The sequence below is a fragment of the Cornus florida genome, unplaced genomic scaffold, assembly GCF_030987335.1.
Source record: "Cornus florida cultivar Cherokee Brave unplaced genomic scaffold, ASM3098733v1 CherokeeBrave_3.0.0_Hap2_Chr11, whole genome shotgun sequence".
Taxonomy (NCBI): Eukaryota; Viridiplantae; Streptophyta; class Magnoliopsida; order Cornales; family Cornaceae; genus Cornus; species Cornus florida.
In genome coordinates, this window is record NW_026775581.1 from 21,152,402 (window position 1) to 21,173,263 (window position 20,862).

Sequence of the window (20,862 nt, forward strand, 5' to 3'; positions counted from 1 at the left end):
AGATAACAAACTCCATTCTCACAAAGGACTGACTACTTTCACCGGAATACACCTTATACCCTGTCACACACCACACCACTCACCAATCGTCCAACGGACATCCAATCTCACTTGAGATAAAATGAACTCCTTATACACAAAGAGGAAAACTAATTGGAAACACATATGGGGCTACAACTTCAATACTAGGTGACCTCGCCACAAACGGACTATCAAACACTACCACACAGAAACCTCGCATACGATACACCGCGACACCCATGCTAACCAAAACCAATCAGGCAAAAGCACCAACACTCACAGCACACAAACATAAGAATTAATCACAGTACGTTGGACACCGCGTCCCATTCTACCTAGAATGAGTCACTTCCAAATGGCAACCTCTACATCATAAAATGATATTTTACCACCTAATACATCTCTACCTCCCCAAGTAACACTGCCTCGATCATCGTGCACACAAGACCTGTGACCTCAAGCACAATGATCCACTAATTCATCAAAAGAAAAAGATGCCTCTATGCAACACCGCTCTCACTGGTTCTAAAGACTAAACTATCCACCATCACCTTGACTAATGCATAACCCCCATTACCTTTCTGATAACATACAATAAACAACTCATAATCCCCAAACCAAATTCGGATCATGCCTCAAATTGTTCCGCTCATCAGCACTAATTATCACACCATAACACCTTTACTGCCACTCATTCCAACCACAGTTCTATCCTGTCATCCCACCGGACCATCAAGCCACTACTAAAAGATTTTTCCTCGAACATCCTTAAGATAATATCATCGCAACAAAAGAACAAGCATAACTCTCGATACTCCCCACAACAACCACTATTTACCACTAGAAAAGAACCTCCATACGGCAATGCCATGCCGACAAATTCTCGAAATAAAATGGGCACAATCTCATAATGCTCAAAACCACCAACAATGCACTCAATCATTAATACTTAACCAACTACTTAAATCACTCTTTCTAAGGCGATCTACGTGCCTAAATGAGAAAACCTCACACTCCAGGTTCAACATCACTACCTTTTTTCTTCACTATTCCTTAGAACACTCTTGGCCTCGACAAAAATCAAATGGGGCTACCAACTAACCTACAAAATCAACCTCGTCTCAATCACTCCAATCGTTAGTCTATCTCTTCGAATCCTCAAACAACAAGCACTAACTCCTGGTACGCCTGACGCAATCTGAAATACAACCCAAATCCACAGCTTTTAAATTCTAGAACACAATTCATTTGATAACACGGTACTCACCAGCTATCACTTCATCCATAAACAATCAAGCACTCCAAGGACCCCGTACTACTTGCCTTATCGCACAATCCTGCACTACACAGCTAAAACTGACCACTATACCTCACCTCGAGACCTTCTAGACAACCGTGCCAACCCAAAACGCCGCTCATCGACTGAGCCATGCAACCGATTCACCAAGGGTTGATTACCCGTAACACGCTCCTGTAACTATCCTAAATAAGAATCACTCCTCGACAAACCAGTCTCCAAAATAGATTCCTTTAAGACCATGAAATGATCTACATCCGACAACCGGTCCTAAATCACCATAGACCTGCAAGATCCAACAAGTTCCCATGACAGTCAAAACTAATACACTTCCTTAAGTCGTTCCAAAATGCTCGAGATACACCTTTACAATCCATAAACTACACTCGTGACTCAAACAACCCTCGTCACACCTACCACGACTGGTTCGAAAAGAACCTCCACACCAAACCGTGACCTGAGTCGTAAACATCGACCTCCTAAAGTCATATTGAAACCCTTACTCGTACACTTGACCTCCACGGTTACCAGAACCATACACAAATACATGAAACTCGCACACAACAAGGGCACCTTTTAATGAAATATGAATCCGTTCTAAAGTCGTGCTCTAAACATCGCACAAAATGCAACTAAAAAGATCAGGATGACTATATGCCAAATAGCTCAATCCACGAGCTAGAAGCCTACGCCATTAGTCCGACAAGAACCAGCACCCAAATAACCCTGGAGCAACCGAGCTCCTCGCCTACTCAAGTTAAAACTTACACAACCCTCAATGCCGTGACAATTACCCAACCGTACTAGCAACCATCCCAATGCTTAACTGTATAACCACATAAGAACAAGGCCATATACGTATACAAAATGAATAAAACCCATAATACTACATGAAACACGTTGGCATATACCATGCTCATTACTTGTCACATTAGCATTTAAATTAAAACTGCACACCCCGTGCTTACCACTTCCGTTACCATACTCCTCATACACAATCAACATATTTTTCTTTTCTTTCACATTTCATTTACACGGTTAGAACATCTAACTATTCCTCGTACATAGCCATGTAACACAAATTTTAGCATTTAAATACGTGAACATTTAGCAATTAGGCATGCCCTCAAAACTATAAACAGATAAGCATGTGATTACGTAAGTAAATAAACAGGTAAGCAAGTAAACAAGTTGGTATGTTTCTCAAGCATTTAAGCACTTTAACACATAGGCACCTAAACGATGCAAGTCAACCCTCTACCCCTTCTAGGTAAGCCACTACCCATCGTCCGAAAGGTATTCGAACCTAAAGCTTTGATACCAATTTTGTAACGACCCGAACCCGTGGGTCCGGACCGTTAATTGGGTCCTTGCCCTGACACGAGGTCAGCTAGGTCATACATTCATTTCTAATGTCCAAAACCGTCATAAGGCTCACTTCAGGTTTCAAAATACCCTACATCACAATCTTACAGTAATGGTCAAACATTACAGGTCAAAAGGGATGATCAGCCGGCTGATGGGCCTTCATCGGCTGACTGTTAAAGCAGGGTCGGTCGGCTGAAACAATGGGAAAAATGAATACTCTTGGGACTTACATTGTAAGCTTGTCGGTCGACTGGTGGAGGGGGTTCGGTCAGCCGAACCTGGGGTTTCGGTCTGCTGATGGTGAGGGTCAGCCGGCCGAAACAAGACCTCACACCCCTGAACCCTCGGGAATGGACTCCAACTATGTTAATTGTGAGCCAAATCTCTACTGGACCTATTTTGCCATTAATTTCCAAATTCACGGCAATAGAACATGATATAATACAGTTGAAAGATATTTATAATTGGTCGAAATACAACTTCATTACCCTTTCATCAAGAAATAATTTTATAGTCTCATTTTACTTCAAAATACCACCAAGTGTTATATTTACAATATATGACTACAGTTCACAAAATGAATACACTTTACTATGGTTTGAGACTTGACAAAAAAATGGCAAATATATAAAAGATGACAGAAAAATGGATTTCTAGTCCTCCTTAGCCTTGTGATGGATCTGCATGCCATGGATGCAATGCCATGTATGTCACTCCCCATTTTCAAAATCATCCATCACTTTTCAAATTGTTAATATAACCCATCCGTTGGTGACCCCGCAGCGACAAGAGAGAATGATTGACTACTGTCCCTGACCCTTAGTACCTCTGCAGCGTCATTTGGGGCCCAGATAGCTCAACCACGCTGGGCAATCTCCCTAATTCCCTCTAGATTATATTAACACACCGGCCCTTTGGTGACTTCGCGACGAAAGAGTTTTCTCAAAACCATTTAATCAAATTTCTTCCCAAAACCCCTTTCTTTTTCCAATTCAAATAACTTTGCCCATTTCTTTCATGCCCAATGTCATGAGTGCATGTTACATGCTTTTCCAATAATGTGAAAATAAAGGAAATTTACACTGCACAATTTAACATGCTTCTTTATAGCAATTTCTAGGAAATTAATAAACACCATAGGCATGGAAATTAACATTTAAGCATGCTTATTACATAATTCCATCAATACACATGATCACAAACTTCAAATACAACAATTACATCATTTTAAGGGTAATCAACTCAAATTAAGCATGCTTGACATCAAATTTTGAAAGAAAATTTACACGGAAACAAGAAATTGGGAATTAGGAACCCCTACCTCAAGACAAGCAAAAATCCCCAATTTGAGCCCTAGCTCACGAATTTCCTAAAGTGCTTCAAATAAGAAATTGCTCCGATCAAATCGTAGATCTCGATGAGCTTTTTAATTTGCCGCAAACGGCACTCAAAAATACCAAGTATTGAGGGAGAAATCAAATTTTATAACTTTGATAGAAAAGTGGGGAAAAAAGACCAGCGAGAGAGAGAGATGTGAGATCAAAGGGATCTCTCTTGGCCATAAATTGTGTGGGTGGTGGGTCCCACCACCAATTTTTTTTTTTTCTCTTTTCTTTTAATTTCCTTCCACCACAATAATATAGATATACACATATAAAAATTCGTAACCACATAAAATATATCAAAAATAAATAAATGCGATGCAAATGAACTCAACCAACGCCCCCGTACGCGATATTTCCGGTAGCGCTTGCAAAAATGGTTACCCTTGCATTTCAAAGAGTCCTGGACTCAATGAAATGCTCCAAACAACTCTCGGACACAACCGACACACTCCACAGTGCCCGGTACACAAAACGGTAAAAAACGAAAATGCCTTTGTAACAACAAAAATTCCGGAAAAAAATGGAAAATGATGGAAAATGGAAATATTAAAATTATACTGACCTAAACTGTTCAACGTTTATTACTTTGATCTTTCCCTAAATGAGTTCGCCAATGGCCGAAAGATAACTTTGAGTGTGAAAAGCTGGTAATGCCCTCATTTCATGCAAGAGGGAGATATTTTCAAATAAGGAAGGGTAAAATTATTATTTAAAAAAATGATCAACAGGTCTACCAAAAAGAAAATGCTAAGGGCATCGTTGAGCACACACGTCAAATCTTAAAGCAAGTTAAAATAATAAACGTTGAACGATTTATCAATATGTAATTTAGGCTGCGTTTAGTAACGAGAAACGTTTCTTGTTTTCTTTTATCAACCTTTAAAAAAGCAAAACGAAAACAAAAATCGCGTTCAATAAAATGTTTTTGTTTTTCAATAACTGAAAACGTTTTCAATTTTTGTGAAGAAAAGAGGAAACATCAAAATGATGTTTCTTATGTTTTTGGCATTGTCGTGCAGAAACATTTTCACTAATGTTACTGCACAGGCAATATTCATTTCAAATAAAATTCTTATTATTTGTGTTATATACTAAATTGCATATTAAATGTTAATAAAAATATATTTTTTAATATAGAATATATAAAATATTGTATATTATTTTTTATTTGATAAAAATATATTTTAATATATAGTATATTAAATAATAATGTAAATTATTTTTTGTGACAAAATAATTTTTGATATAGAATATAATGTTATTAAATTATTAAGCAGTAGATATTTTATATTATTATATATCATATCTATATTATATTATATGTAAATATTAAATTATATTTAATTTACAATATTATAACATAATATATATTTTATTACGTATAAGATATATTATTTAATATTTTTTATTGATAATAAATTATCATATGCTAAATATATTATATATCACATAAAAAATGTATACATCATGCATATACATGTATTTATATACATAATTGGTGGGAATATTTTTGTCTTAGTATATCTAATTTTGTACTTATAGTGTATTGGGTATTTTTAAGATTTATAATTTTAAATTAGATTTTCTAGATTTATGGCTTTTTGATATTAATGGAAGCAAGTGTCTGAGTGGTTGGATTGCTCCCTGTGTCTGAGAGTTCGTATTCAAGTCATCTACCCTCCTCTATAATCACTAATTCTTAAAATTCTTGCCATGAAAAAAATAAAAAAAATTAAAGAATATTATGTACATTTTGTAACAAATATATTGTATTACTAAACATAGTTATTGTTTTATGTTTTCAAATTTGTGGCAACAACAAGTATTAATAAACATCATTTATGCTTTCTATTTTCACTAAAGAAAGCAAAATCATGTTTCTGCTTTCTTAAGATTACAAAAATAGAAAACGAAAACGTTACCAAACGCACTATTACCCAAATCTTAGGATAGATCAGTGTAATTTATCTTAAAAATAAAAAAATTTTGTGGCAAGGAAAAAATAAAGAAAAACCGTAGAAATGTTAAAATCAAAATTTTATACAAAAATTCATTTGGTAAATTAGTCACTACAATCAAAAGTTATAGATGACATGTCACTTCTTTCACTAGTTAGTATGATTTTATTTTATATAATTCCTTTATTCCATGATGTTAACATTAACAATATGATATAGTATCTCATTCAAACACATACAAGAGACTTGAAGAAAAAAAGAGAGAAAGAAAAAGGGACACATGAGAGAGAGAGAGGAAACTTCGCACCCTTTTGGCCCCTTGCGTACTTATCGTTAAGCGGGTGGTGGCGTTGTTGAGTCGTCTCCACCAGGTATTATTAGATCTGTCTCACTCTCTCTCTAAATCTCTTTCTTAGTACCAATACCGAGTGGATCTCCTCACTTTCTCTATAATTATAAATTCAAATTCTTTATACTTTTTGTACTGTGCTTCAGTGCTGTCTCTTGAGCTCACCTTCTCTTCTCTACATTATCACTGTTAACATTTTTGCCTTTAAAATAATTGAACCTCTTTTCGGGGAATGAACCAATCAATCACGTGAATTATACGTATATACACTATTTTTTAATATATTCTATCTATATATATATATAGAAAGAGAGTTTGGGATCTCTGCCGACTATGAATTTATATGGTGGTTACGAATAAGAGCTGACTTATATTGTATTGAAGCTGTTCACTTAAGGTCTTGTTTATAGATTAGAGATCTAGGGTTTGTATTTGTGAGGGATGGGGAGCTCAGAGGAAAGAGTGGTTGCTGTGATCATGGTGGGTGGGCCGACCAAAGGTATGGAATTCTTCTGCTCTTAAAGCATTGTTTTTTTTGGATTGAATATAATGAGACCCTTTCTCGTCCTTATTGAATTTTATTGATAGATTCTGAAAAATGCTTGGCTGTTGATGTTTTGGATTAGATAATGACACCCTTTTGGTTCATAGTTTTTGAGTAGTGGTTTGATTAGTGTTGTGAACTTTTTGACTTGTTAGAATTGAATTGACATTTTTTTGAGTAGTGGTAGTTTGGTTAGTATGTTGAACTTTTTGACCTTTTAGAATTGAATGATATGACCTTTTCCTTTTATCCTTTCAATTTTGTTGACATCTTCCTTTAATAGTTTGATATTAATCAGGCAATTTCAAATTTGTTACATATAATGAGATTCATCTTGCAATATATACATAAATTGGCAGAAGTGTTGGTTTTGTGCAGACCAATGAGACCCTCTTGTTCATTTTCTTTGAATTGTTGTAATAAATATTTTAATTTGATATGCAGGTACTCGATTCCGGCCATTGTCATTGAATATTCCAAAGCCACTTTTTCCACTTGCTGGACAGCCTATGGTTCATCATCCAATCTCTGCTTGCAAAAGAGTACGTATATTCTTGAATGATTTTTTTCATTAAAGTAAATTTATATTTTTGATTTCATGTAAGGAACATCAAAATTGATAGGTTATTTTCTTATTTATGTTTTATTTATATGCAGAGTTTTGAGATTACTATTTCTGTTATAATTCTAAATTATGCTTTTACAGCATGTGGTATTTAATCTACATGAGCAAACTAAAAGATCCATTTTTGGCTGCATGTAGTTTGTGGTATATGGATATCATAGCCATTTTTATTACTCTCTGGTGTAGATTCCAAACTTAGCACAGATCTATCTTGTTGGTTTCTACGAGGAGCGAGAATTCGCGTTATATGTCTCTTCAATCTCTAATGAGCTTAAAGTACCTGTCAGGTAACCTCTTGGTAAAGTTAAAATTTGTTTACACTTCAAAAATGGCTGTTGAATTTTGGTTCTCAGTGTTCTATCTTGTTGATCATGATGTTATTAGATACTTGAAAGAGGACAAGCCACATGGGTCAGCTGGTGGACTTTATAACTTCAGAGATCTGATCATGGAAGACAACCCGGTATTTGCCCTCACTTATCATAGTTAAAGGCCATTACCTTCTTTTGGTTCCCCGCCTTTCCAGAGTGCTGGGAGGGGTGGCTTAAGTGTAGCCTAATTTGCAGTATCATTTTGCACAAAGTGGCAACTTTTGGGCTCAAATGTGCTTCTATTGCTTGGAAGCCAAAACTAAAAGCATTTCTTTGTGCAATGGCCCCTCTTTACCCCTATCATAATTGAAAATTTTATATTTATTTCATTTTTAAATGTTTAGTGTTGGTAGTTTTGTTACTTTTGCTTTGACATCAATGGAAAAAGGAAAGGGAAAAAAAAAAAAATCATTGCTTTTAAAGTTTTAATTATCTCTTATTCATTCTCAATCATGAGTTTTAATATTGTCTTTGTAATTTGCTTTGCAGTCACATATATTTTTGCTGAACTGTGATGTCTGCTGCAGTTTTCCACTTCCTGAGATGCTTGGTAATACTCTTTACTTGCTCACATTGTGCCTTCCAAATTTTCACTGGCAAAAACTGTTTTATATATTGATTCTTTGTTATGTAAGCTAGGCCATAATCTTAATTACCGCGGTTGTTAATTATTATGTTGCGCTTGATGATCAGAAATTTTAATTACTGCACATTGCCTTACACATCTGCAGATGCTCACAAAAGATATGGTGGGATGGGAACAATCCTGGTGATCAAGGTTGGTAAGCATATGGAGAGGCTGTCTGAATAGAGAATTTCTGCTTGTACATCATCCTTTTGTCTTCTGGAATTATTTGTCCTCTCACATGCTAGGTTCAATTCTAATTTCCCGTGCAGGTCTCCGCTGAGTCAGCAAACCAGTTTGGGGAACTGGTGGCTGATCCCATAACCAATGAGTTGTTGCATTACACAGAGAAACCTGAAACTTTTGTACGTACAGTGTCATACTACATTTTTTTGCTTTTTAATTCTAGATTATGAGTTAAAAAATCATATTTGTTTGCCATTCTGTTTTATTTTAGTCTACTGTTGTTAATTTTTCAGGTAAGCGACCGAATAAATTGTGGTGTTTACGTATTTACACCAGATATTTTCACTGCCATTCAAGGTGTTTCCTCACAACGGAAAGACAGAGGTCAGTGAGGCCTTTTTCATATGTTGCCAAAAGCTGTACGGCAACATTTTGGCAAGTTAGATTCTTTCTTTCTTTATTTCTTTCTTTCTTTCTTTTATTTTAAAAATAAAAAATAAAAAATTATTGGGCATGTTAAGTTACATTTCAAAATATGAAACTCCATCATTTTACAATTTGGGAATGATACTCAATTTAATAAAGCTTTTTTTTCCCGACAATTTAGGGTCATCTGCATAAATCATGTTTTCCCATTGTGCTCTATCTTAGGCCATAGCTCAGGCAAACCATATTTTGTCTTATAATTGTATCTTGCCCCAAGTCAAGCCATCCTCAAGGTGCTTTTGACAATTTGTTGTTCTGTAATTTTTATCTTTTGTATGAGAACTTACTAATTAGATATAAACTTTATCTTATCTACTACTTGGTTTTAGTATAAGTTACATTATCATCAGTTGTGAGATGCTTAACTCATCTTCACACAATGTCAAATCCTATTGCTTGGAGTCGTGAAAACTTTTCAATATATATATATATATATATGTAGCTCCATATTTATATTTTATGTATTTTGCAACTTTTTAACCTGATTATTTTCTCTTTCCATAATTCAGGGTATCCATATGAGAACTTGATTTGTCTTTTTTGTCTCGAAACAACAAATTTTATATTACAATATATAAGTCTCAAAAATATAAATTAATTTTAATTCATAGCATAGAATAATTATATTATAGATTTATTATCCAATTCATATCCTCTCTTTCTTAGAAAATATTTATAAATATTCCTCCTTTCTGTGTAACCATATGTGATAACATTTGGGGCCGAACAGCACCCAGTCCCTTCCCTAGTTTCATGTAGAATAGCATTGATGGTATTAAAGTTCCTACCAAACTATAGATTTGTGATGTCAATCTTTAGATGATAAGGAAACATAATTGCTGGAGAGACGTGTTCACTCATGATACTGATGTTAGAACTGTTTGCAGCTAATCTAAGACGTGCCTCCAGTTTTGAAGCCCTCCAATTTACAGCAAGGTATGACCTTTCTCTTCGCTTATAACGTCCACTTGTTTTAAAAAGAAAAATTGTCCAAAGTTATTTTATTCTTAATTTCGGAATGGTAACATTAAGGCTCCGTATGTTTCGACTTAAAATATTTCCAAGGAAAATATTTTCTTTTTTCATGTAAAATGTTTTATTTTATTTTTATTTTTCGGTATTTGGCAAAGGTCTAGGTCAAGGTTGAGGTCGAGTCCATCGGGTGGGGCGTGTAAAATAGCCTACCAAAAATTAATGAATAAGTTATTTTGTTAGGTTTTATTATTTTTTTCTTTGTAAATATTTTACAACAACCAAACACTAGAAAACACAGAAAATATTTTCCGAAAAATATTTTACACTCAAACAAATGGAGCCTGAGACAGTCTTGTTATATGATGTTTTAATTTGCCACTGTAGAGCATATGAGCAGCTTATTATGTCAGTAGTAAATCTCTTCCAAGAAATTGTGTTGATTTTAACATATTCTTCTAATGGAGTGAAAGATAAGTGGGTTACTGTGTAATTATCTTTTCATTTTGGTCAATTACATAATATGCTAATTGGGAATTGGAAGAAAGGTAATTATAAGCTGAAAAAAATAATTTTTTATCTAGAAGCCTCAAATATCTTATGGTGAAAATTGACACCATTTTGTTTGTTTTATCATTTTTCTAGTTGGTTACATAACTCTCGGCATGCTATTGAGAAAAATCAGTGTATGGTGAATTAGTGGGGAGACTGTAATGGGGATTACTTCTTTTTTTTTTTCTCTGTTTTCTCTCACCCGACAGCAGTAAGAATAACCCCTTCCCTTTTAAACACCAGCCCAAAACTTCTCACTTAATATCTATTAGGCTATGAGGCCTTTGGTATTGCTAACCAATGTCTACTCTAAAAGCTTGAGATGTTAGATAGGGTGTAACTTTAATATTTAAATCCTCTAACACATTTTTCTGGGCCAACACGTGTTTCAATTTTAATTATTAGGTGAGGGTGAGATCTGAACTCAGGACCTTGCCTACTCTGATTCCATGTTAACCACTATCTACTCTTTTTTTTGATAAATATTTTATTTTATAAATTTTTTTTTTTTTTTGATAAATAACCACTATCTACTCTATAAGCTTAAGTTGTTAGAGAGGGTGTAACTTTAATATTTAAATCCTCTAACAGGTAAAAAAAAGAAAAAGAAAAACTGCACTTTGATCTTTCACCCAATATGCCTAGCTGAGTCTATGGGGAAAGCAGATGAAAATGTCAACTAAAAGTATATAACCTTGTTTCACTGTTAATGGCAAAGTAGTCAACACATTTACAGCTACTGTGTAGATATCTGATTTAAGAGAGAGAGAAAAAAAAAAAAAAAAATGGGTATGCTCTAGAAAATGTGATAATGATTTTGGATGGAACTTGCCTACCATCTCTGGCCCCTTTTAGACAGTCGAACGGTAACCTGTTCTGCCTAGTCTCAATTAGGACAAATTTGACGTAATTTGGTTTGGTTGGAAAAGCTGAATCCGACTGAGAAGTATATCCAGTCCAGGTTGACTCATATGTCATTATTTAAAATAATAAGTAAGTGCCTTCAAACATGAAGGAAACACCTGGCTTGTCCAATCAATTTGAGTTTGGAAGGGACGAATTACGTAAATACTTAACCTTTTACGTTTTTGCACAAAGTGACTGCCTTAAAACAAAAACATGTGGAGACAGGTTACTAGGCCTGGGGATTTTTGGGGGTTATATGTATTTGGTCCTGATTTAGACACCATAAAGGTATCATATGATAGAAAGTATTTAATGACAAGTACTAAATTACTTTTACTAGATACTAAAGTAATATTTTACTTGAGGATATGGTTATTATGCTACCTTTGCATTTGATTTAATAGTATGAAATGATTTCTTTCAGTTTCCTCCCTGATACAAGTTTATTTAACAGGAGTCTTCCTACAGATTTTGTAAGACTGGATCAAGATATCCTATCACCTCTTGCAGGAAAAAAGCAGTTATATACATATGAAACAATGGACTTCTGGGAACAAATCAAGACTCCTGGGTAAGCCTGCACTGTTTAAATGTCTCCTTTTTCCTCTTTAGCAGTGCAACTTGTGACTCTTTTCTAGTTATATTTTTTCAGCATGTCTTTGAAATGTTCTGCTCTGTTTCTTGCCCAATTTCGGTTCACCTCCCGACATTTTTTGGCAAGTGGAGATGGTATAAAGAGTGCCACCATTGTTGGTGATGTTTATATTCATCCATCAGCAAAAGTACATCCAACTGCCAAGGTAATTTTATTTCAAACTCTTTGACTCAAGTATTGAAGATTGACGCAATCTCCTCAATATGACATCGTCTTAATGTTCTGGAATTATATAAGAGTTAAGAATAATACCGTTGCATGCAAGTATTCTGTCTTATAATGATAAATATAATAATTTGTATATTGTGATGCATGTTCATGATACATGGGTCATTGTCATCATCATCATCATCCGTGCCTGTATCCTGTACAAACAGTTTCGGCCACATGGATTCTCTTTTTCCAATCTTTCCTAGTTCATGATACATGGATGCTGCTTGAAATACCATAACTTAGACATTAATATCATTCTTACCATGCTTAAACAGGTTGACACCTCGTGTAATGCATGAATGTATGCTAGTTTTGCATTACTTGAATGTAATTTAAAAATAATTTCAAATGGATTATATATGTTACCTGGAAATCTACACCTTGGAAGGAAACTAATGGGCTTAAGTAGGTTATTTCTTCCCACCTTTTCTTTTGATGGTCAGCTGGACTTGGAAACAGAAACAATTATTTGCTCTTGATTTACCATGAATAATCAGATGTAGGCCAATTTCTCGTTCCCACTTCCCTCTAATTTTTTGTCCATTCTTGAATTTGTTTGAAGCTTTATCACACAGGTACTTGCTAAAAAATTAAGATGAAGTGCCTCTTGCAGACAGTGGCTGGCAATTATCCTTAGTTGTGGTCTTGCTCTGGCTAACTATTTTCCTAATCTATAGAACTCATTCTTTTGTTTCAACTTTGGAACAGATTGGTCCGAATGTATCAGTTTCTGCAAATGCTCGTATAGGAGCAGGTGTGAGGCTCATTAGTTGTATCATCCTTGATGATGTTGAAATCAAGGTATTCAACCAAATTAAAAGATATGAACAGCATGAGTAACTTTTTGCCTAGGAATTGACATTTATAACTTAACTTTCTCAGGAGAATGCTGTTGTTATTCATGCAATCGTTGGATGGAAATCTTCTATAGGGAGATGGTCCCGAGTCCAGGCAAGTCCAGAAAGTTCTTGTAATGATATTCTTGTTGTTTGAGAGAAACTGCCTTTTAGCATCACAAAGGTTGTTCGTTAACCAATCAAGTTACTCCATGTTAGGATCCAAAAGAATCATCTTTCCTGTTTAGATCAGGATTGGACGAGTTTGGAGCACCCATTTTCTTTCCCAATGTTTTTTTTATTTATTTTTTACTATTATTCCTTTCATCTTCTTATCACTATAATGTAATCCAGGCAGACCATACGACATTAAGGTTGGTAAAGTAAACAATAGATATCATAGTTGAAAAATGCATGTCCTATATTAAGATTTTGGATTAAAAGGTCAAGACTTTCTGTCTTTTCCCTTTAAGGTTGCTAAAGTAAATCTCCATTTTCTCTTGCATGGATTTCTCGTCTTCCCTAGATTGTTCTAATTTTCATTCCCTTTTCTACTTCACAAGAAAGAATTTTCTAGTTCTGTAACTCTTGGTGCGGTGAAAGGAAAGAGCCTTCTGTCCTTTTTCTTGTCCTTTTCAATTTGTAGTTGTAGATTTCTCAAGTTTGATCAATTGATTTCAGGCTGCAGGAGATTACAATGCAAAACTTGGAATTACAATTCTTGGTACTTTCTCGACGTATTTTACTCATAATTTCAAATTCATTTGTGAAGTACATAGTCCCAAGTGATTTTTCTTCCCTGATCCAGGTGAAGCTGTGACCGTTGAAGATGAAGTAGTTGTGGTCAACAGCATTGTCCTTCCCAACAAGACTCTAAATGTTAGTGTTCAAGAAGAAATTATACTATAGTAAAGCAAGACAAAGAGGGATCCTATCACTTATATATAGATATATATATGTTATTGCGATTGCTACTTAATTTTTTATTACAATTTGTAAATGAACATCTTCTGAATTAGAATAATAGAAATTTGATTCCTCTATTTTGTTCATTTGGTTTTTGAGATGCATTTAGTTATGGTGGACTTGGACTTTGTAGCTATTACAACAATTACAATTTACAAATTTCTATTATGGAATGTTTGGTAGTGACATTTCTCATCCCATCCTTGGTTCTTTTATTATGCCAAATTGAGACAGAGCACCCCAATTTACATTATTTACATTTTGTAGATCAACAATTGATGTTACTTACTCTTCATATTATTAGCTGGCAGGTCTCTGTAAAAGTTTTTATCCGTTCTCTACGTTCCAGGCATTAGAGAAATGGGAGGGATTTTCATTCATTGTTACAGAATGAAGGTGATGTAGCGTGTAGGCTTGTTCATCCCTCACCTGTCCGGTCCGGAGGAGTTTACCGGTGGTGGATAGGCAAGCATTAACTGTAACCTTCACCACTGGCATTGTAGAAATTTACTCTTGACATTTAAGTTTAGGCTAGGACACATTATAAACAAAAGTCCAGCCCAAAAGGCTATTCAATTAGCCGGTGCACTATTGAAACACAATTCCGGTGGGTACCAAATACAAAGCTCAATGATTGAAACTTGGGGCTCTGTGGCAATCCGATCGGGTGGCTCCGGCGGGTGATGAATGCACGAGGGAGGTAAATTCCAGTCATGCATGACTTTTTGAGATGAAACATTTTCCTTTCATTGGGCGCGCGATTAGTCTCATGGTAATGGATTGCACAATCTTGTCGAGAAGAGAGTTCTGAGAGGATCGGGTTTTGCAGAACACTCGAGCATTTCTTTCCTCCCAAAGATGATAAACAGTCGATGCCAAGGGAGATTCTTGTTGACATTTTGGCTGCAGTATTGGCATTCCAGTAGAAGATTGTTTTTAGAATAATCGATGGAAGGAAAGAGTGTGATTTCCTGAGTCGTAATCTCCTCTAACTCCAAGAACTATTATTTATGAGGATTTTTGAGCTCCCAGATTGAGATAGATGAGGTAATTTTTCACCTCACTTCACCCAAAAATTATTTGCTTCTTGTCATCAAGAATCTCAAATGTGCCTCATAATGCTAGATGTAATGGACCGGTGCTTCGTGAGCTTGAGGTAATTTTTCATCGACTTAACCCAAAAATTCTTTGCTTCTTGTCATCAAAATCTCCCAAACGTGCCTCGTAATGTTAAATGTAACAGACCGAAGGTATTATTAAGTGGAACTAACACTCAACCCATATATGCTCATTTCACTTCCCATTCGAATCTGATGTGAGACAAGGCTCCTCTTGTAACATTCTCAATTTCTCCCCAACCCGAACTTACGACGCCCTCCAAGCCAAGCCGGACGCTTGGCGTGACACAAGATCAAGAACTGAGTCTGGGTCTGACTTTGATAACAACTGTAACAAATTGGGTGATTCGCGATCCGACCCAAAAACTTAAACTATTTTGTGGCACTAACACGCAATTTACATATATACCCATTTTACTTCTCATCCGAATCCGATGTGAGATAAGTCTTCCCCTGGTAACACCTAACCTGTTGGATATCACTATTTTTGGGATACCAAGACCCCTCTCAGGTAGGCTTACATATTGTTTCCCAAGCATAGCACCTGACTCCTTCATTTCAGTACCTGACCAAAGACACCTCCTGAAAATGCAGTTAAGCTCATTTTTTACACTTGGGAAGGATAAAGATGGATGACCAGAAGATGTGGGAGCTCACAAGTAAGAATCTGTCTTCCTGCATAAGATGAGTGCTTGCTAGTCCAATGACTTATTATCGTGTTCTCAAGAATTATGCACATTCTACACCAGCAACTATAGTTCCATTGCAGGCTTACTAAGAATCTAGGAACAACAAGATCCAAGGTTTTGGGTTAATAGACTAGTGAAAAGTATTTAACCTTTGCCACCAAGTGATACCTGATTTTCACTTGTCAAATGCATAGGTCTCCGAAAGTATTCTAATAAGCATATGAAGCTTGTCAATTAGCCTGAATTTGAAAGGCACAACCACTGGTCTAAACCATTATATTCAAATTAAGTCAAAGTAGAAAGAATGACAGTAGACATCCTCGTGAAGGTGTGTATCAAAACAGAAACAAATTAAGAAATGAATTGAGAATCAAGCATTACATTCATGTGAATGCATTCAACATCCACCCATATCTCTCTCCCGAGGATAACCACTCCAGCCGACGCATAGAGAATATGCATTCAACATCAGGCCATCTCTTCTTTGTCAATTTATAAAGAAGAATTGTATCTCAGTGCTATTGTTGTGTACTTTGATCAGTTGAAGAATCCTATTGGGGGAGTGGGGAAGTATTAGGAGATTAGTTGTACTGGGTTCTTGTCAGCAACTTCAGAGTACCATGATCTCCATGCTTCCATGTAATGAACAAATAGATCTTTCAATGCTGAAACACAATAAAAAACCAGTTAGTGTTTCTGATGCTTCTCGTAACACAAGACTGAAAGACGCAATTAAAAAAATGGGAGTCACTAAAAGTGGGCACTCAATGCCATGATCATTTGGACATATTATAAGATGTATTCCCAATTAAAACGAGTAATTTCAAAAAGTAATATAAATTAGACTATCTTAATCAATTGCTCTAGTTTTCAGTGGCTATAGGGCAATATTGGATATCAAAATCGCTAATATGAGTGCACTTTGGTGGAGTAGGGAAGTGCTAAAAGATTATTTGTATCGAGTTCTTGTCAGCAACTTCAGAATACCATGATTACAACGCTTCCATGTGAAACACTGAAGAATCATAAAGAAACCAGATGTAGTTTCTGAGGCAACTCATAGCTTGAAACTGAGAGAAGCAATGAAAAAAAATAGGTGTTACTTAAAGTGGACACTTAATGCCAATGCTCATTTGGACATATTATAAGATATATTCCCAATTAAAACTAGTAATTTCAAAAATTACTACGAATTAGAGGATCTAATTCATTGCTCCAGCTTTAAGAGGCTTATATTGGGAGATCAAAATTGTTATTATGAGTGTGGTGTGGCAGTATGAAACCTATTGTACAATTCAGACCATGGACAAACAAGGGATCAGGAAGATCACTGTAAACATACCCCTAAAAGCTTATAGTATAACTTTCTAAATCCATAAATAGAAATAACAGTCTTTTTCTCTGAAACCTCAAGTAAATGGATTTCAGATTAACTAAGGCTTGTAGGCCTTTGACACCTTCAGAGGTGAAAAGCTATTAAGAAAACTCTGTCCAAACTATGCGGTTAGTATGCATGCTTTGGACTTTTCAAACTTAGTGAACTGTAATCTAGTAGCTAAAGGGAGAAAAATCAACTGAGAAAAGCAAAAAAAAAAAAAAAAAACACTCTTCTCTAGCCAATGTGTATCAATATATTTTGCCAGCTCAGGAGAAAATGATTTAACAGAAGCCAAACCATTCGACAAAGAAAATAATAAAATAATATTAGAGGAGAAAATTAGCAATATTCCTGGTGAGAATCTAAATTTTTTGCACATAGTAAATTATAACAAATTCCAGAGCCAAATTTATGATCTTTTTTCCAGACTAGCAATGCCCCATTAGTTAACTGTAATCATCATCAGGTGGGTAAGAATATGATAAATGGCACAACATCAAAGGATAATTTAAATGCATAATGAAGCAGTAAGTGATACCTTGGTTGTGATACTGAGGACGATAGGTAGAGGCTAGACTTTCCCAATCACGAGCTTGTTTCACTCCATTCTCGGTAGCACCGGGTTTGGGCACACTGACAGGAGCAAAAGGACCGAACTGGTAATTCTTTAAGACCTGTGTTGAATCCTGCTCCACATTGTTCCAATCAGCCTCATTTTCCGAACCCTCACATTTGACTTGGGCATGCAACTGCATCTTTGAAGCCTGATTTAAATTCCCATCAAATGGTGAAACCATCCGGCTCCTCTTGAAGCTGGTATTTGTAATCTCAGTCCCAAATGTCCTTTTCTTAGACTCATTGAATACCAAATCACTTGCAGATACATTCTCAATTGTTTCTCTTGCACGTAACCACTTGAAGGCAGGCTTCCTTGTTTCTGCATGGTGAGTCTGTGCATCATTCATGACTCAAAAGTGAGGTACAAATTTATAGAACTATATTTAAGACATATGCTGGTTTGATGCCTAACAGTTGCTCCTATTCTTTCAGCAAATATTAGTGGCAATAACGTACCTTCTCAATGAGATTCATGGAAGACAAAACATTTGCAATATCATAAAGCCGTCTGACTTTAGCTGCAGAGTTATCTTATGAATTAGAGCGTTAGTGAAAGAATATATATATAATTTTCATCATTAAAAATTTCAGAATAGGAAAAACAAAGTGAAGAATGATTACTTCTCATCGTTGATGGATCATGAGCATCCCCAAGCAAAATTTTTGCAGCTTCATCAAGGGAGATTATCTCCACCTAAAGAGAGTGAATTAACTCAATCCAAAAAAAAAAAAAAAAATCGATTAAAGGGAAAAAAAAAAACACCAATCTAAGAATCCAACATACATTGGAGCAAAGGAAGAGCTTGATAAAATTTTGTGTAAGAAGTCCCAGAGATTTTTCTTTTCTGTTATCTGTCAAAAAAACATCACTAGAGAATTAAGTTCAGCATTCTATCAGAACTGCAACATAACATTACAGTGCAACTCTGACCAGTCCAATCAGTACAATGTTATATATAATCTAGAATTATTGCTTGAAATATTAAGTAGAGTAGTAAGTAGCAGCTGACTATTGTAGTTGTTTTATAAAATTACCAGCTCTGGATAACACATAAAATTTAGGATTCGAATTAGGGTTTGACTTGTCATTCTGAGTCGAAGTATTGAGAATGGAAAATTTCTCATCTTCACCATCATCATCAACTGAAACCTAATAATAATAAGAGAAAGTAAAAAAAATAGCTAAATAAGAAATAACTCAAAATGCAAAATTGTACCCACAAAAAGACACTCAATTTCCATTAACATACTTTTGTTTTGTTATTGCCCTCCAATGAACAAAGATTCTCCCTCAAACCCTCTTCCTGACAGAGCATAAAGGGCAAGTAAAAATCATAAAGCTAGATTCAAACTTCAAGTCAGCTCTGGCATATAATTGAACCAAAAGAGATGAATTAAAAAAAAAAAAACCTTGAGCTGTTGCAGAGCCTTGGGGATTCCTCCAAACCCAATCCAAGAATAGCGATTCTTTGCCTTCCTTCTAAGAACCTGAACGGATCAAACCCTAATAGGCTCAGGAAAAACACAATCTGTAGAATTCAAGATGCTGAAACAAAAGGGGGGAAAGCTAGAGATCTTACGCCAATACTTTCCAATACATTGACAATATCATAGATCCGCCGCCTCTCAACCCCTGCAATCTCACAAAACTACATAATCCATACACATTCATATACATATATACATACATGCATACATATATATATATATATATATATATATATATATATATATATATATATAATGCAAATTATAGATCAGATTAAAACCTAATCGTGATGCGGCCTCATCTAGTCCAATCGTTTCCACATCATCTCGATTGTACAAGCTCAGGAAACTGTATTAAATCATTTAACAAAAAGATGAAAAAACCAAATGAAAAGAGAATTTATAGAGAGGGGGGGGAGAATTTTTAGAGAGAGAAAAATTACTTGGTGCATAAGAGACCAAGAGATTTCTGTTTCCTGCAATAGGTATAATCCCTAGATGCAGACTCTTTCATAGCAGATAACGATAACGCCATTTTGGCACAGATCTAAGCATAAATCTAACCACACAGTTAGAGAGAGAGAGAGAGATTATGCTGGTTTTGTACAATATTATTTACGGCTGAAGAGAGAGATGCAAAAGAATCTTGTGGAGAGAAAGAATGGATGCAAGATTGGTGTTTGTAGAGAGAGAAAGTAACGGATGTAAGGGATTCCACAGTGGTGTGTCTAGAGAGAGAGTCGAGAGGAGAGAGGAGAGAAGGAAGAGAATGATGAAAGTGATGAAACAGGTAGTGCTGTTTTGTAGAGAGAGAGAGAGAGACCGTTGAGAGAGTGTGTTGAGATTGGCGGGTTTGGGAGTTTGGAGGGATGATCTGATCTTTCACTTTTTTTGAAACTTTGAAAGGCGGTGTCTCTAAGCGGGAATTCAAATTTATTATACCAACTTATTTCTGTAGTGGAGTATTTCTTATCTACAAAGACGCTCCTCTTTCCTTCGAATTACCGCATTTACCCTCGCTCATAATTACTACCATTTACGAATATTAAATTTAAATATATACAGAACTATTTATCATTTATGGAATGAATTAATAAATGAAGGTTAATGGGCTCAAACTTTTCAGTTGTGTAAGTGCTGGTTTGAATCTGATTCTCTTGAGGTTTGTAATAGTTAGTTAAAGTTTGATTGCTTTGATTTTTTTTCAATATATGTGTTTTGTTTTATAATTATTCTCAACTCTAACGTTTGTTGAG

The 20,862-nt window shown here is 35.3% G+C and overlaps 2 protein-coding genes across 3 annotated transcripts; one reads left to right on the forward strand and one right to left on the reverse strand.

The window, feature by feature from the left end:
- Positions 1-6,293: 6,293 nt before the first annotated feature.
- Positions 6,294-14,401, forward strand: LOC132282485 (uncharacterized). The gene is made up of 15 exons (XM_059784187.1): positions 6,294-6,877; positions 7,367-7,464; positions 7,734-7,834; positions 7,932-8,010; positions 8,408-8,468; positions 8,650-8,696; positions 8,816-8,908; positions 9,023-9,113; positions 10,103-10,151; positions 12,100-12,216; positions 12,298-12,445; positions 13,222-13,314; positions 13,396-13,464; positions 14,031-14,073; positions 14,158-14,401. Exons 1-15 carry the CDS (start codon positions 6,820-6,822, stop codon positions 14,256-14,258), a joined length of 1,248 nt encoding a protein of 415 aa, XP_059640170.1. The 5' UTR covers positions 6,294-6,819; the 3' UTR covers positions 14,259-14,401.
- A 1,983-nt stretch (positions 14,402-16,384) lies between these two features.
- LOC132286513 (E2F transcription factor-like E2FE) lies at positions 16,385-20,493 on the reverse strand. Of its 2 annotated transcripts, none has more exons than XM_059788866.1 (11): positions 20,050-20,493; positions 19,888-19,955; positions 19,699-19,751; positions 19,529-19,606; positions 19,369-19,422; positions 19,154-19,268; positions 18,903-18,970; positions 18,740-18,812; positions 18,575-18,636; positions 18,039-18,450; positions 16,385-16,787 (listed from the first exon to the last, which is right to left on the reverse strand). In XM_059788866.1, exons 1-11 carry the CDS (start codon positions 20,139-20,141, stop codon positions 16,696-16,698), a joined length of 1,167 nt encoding a protein of 388 aa, XP_059644849.1. In that variant the 5' UTR covers positions 20,142-20,493; the 3' UTR covers positions 16,385-16,695. The 2 variants fall into 2 exon arrangements, with proteins under 2 accessions (XP_059644849.1, XP_059644848.1); XM_059788865.1 differs by having other exon boundaries at positions 18,575-18,648.
- Between the last annotated feature and the right edge of the window lie 369 nt (positions 20,494-20,862).

Coding starts and splice junctions, on each gene's coding strand:
- LOC132282485 (XM_059784187.1), top strand. CDS start 6,820: ATGGGGAGCTCAGAGGAAAGAGTGGTTGCTGTGATCATGGTGGGTGGG. Junction 12,217..12,297: donor GAACAAATCAAGACTCCTGG/GTAAGCCTGCAC, acceptor ATATTTTTTCAG/CATGTCTTTGAAATGTTCTG. Junction 13,315..13,395: donor TTGATGATGTTGAAATCAAG/GTATTCAACCAA, acceptor TAACTTTCTCAG/GAGAATGCTGTTGTTATTCA.
- LOC132286513 (XM_059788865.1), bottom strand. CDS start 20,141: ATGGCGTTATCGTTATCTGCTATGAAAGAGTCTGCATCTAGGGATTAT. Junction 18,971..19,153: donor TTATGTGTTATCCAGAGCTG/GTAATTTTATAA, acceptor TTTTTTTGACAG/ATAACAGAAAAGAAAAATCT. Junction 18,813..18,902: donor AGCTCTTCCTTTGCTCCAAT/GTATGTTGGATT, acceptor CACTCTCTTTAG/GTGGAGATAATCTCCCTTGA.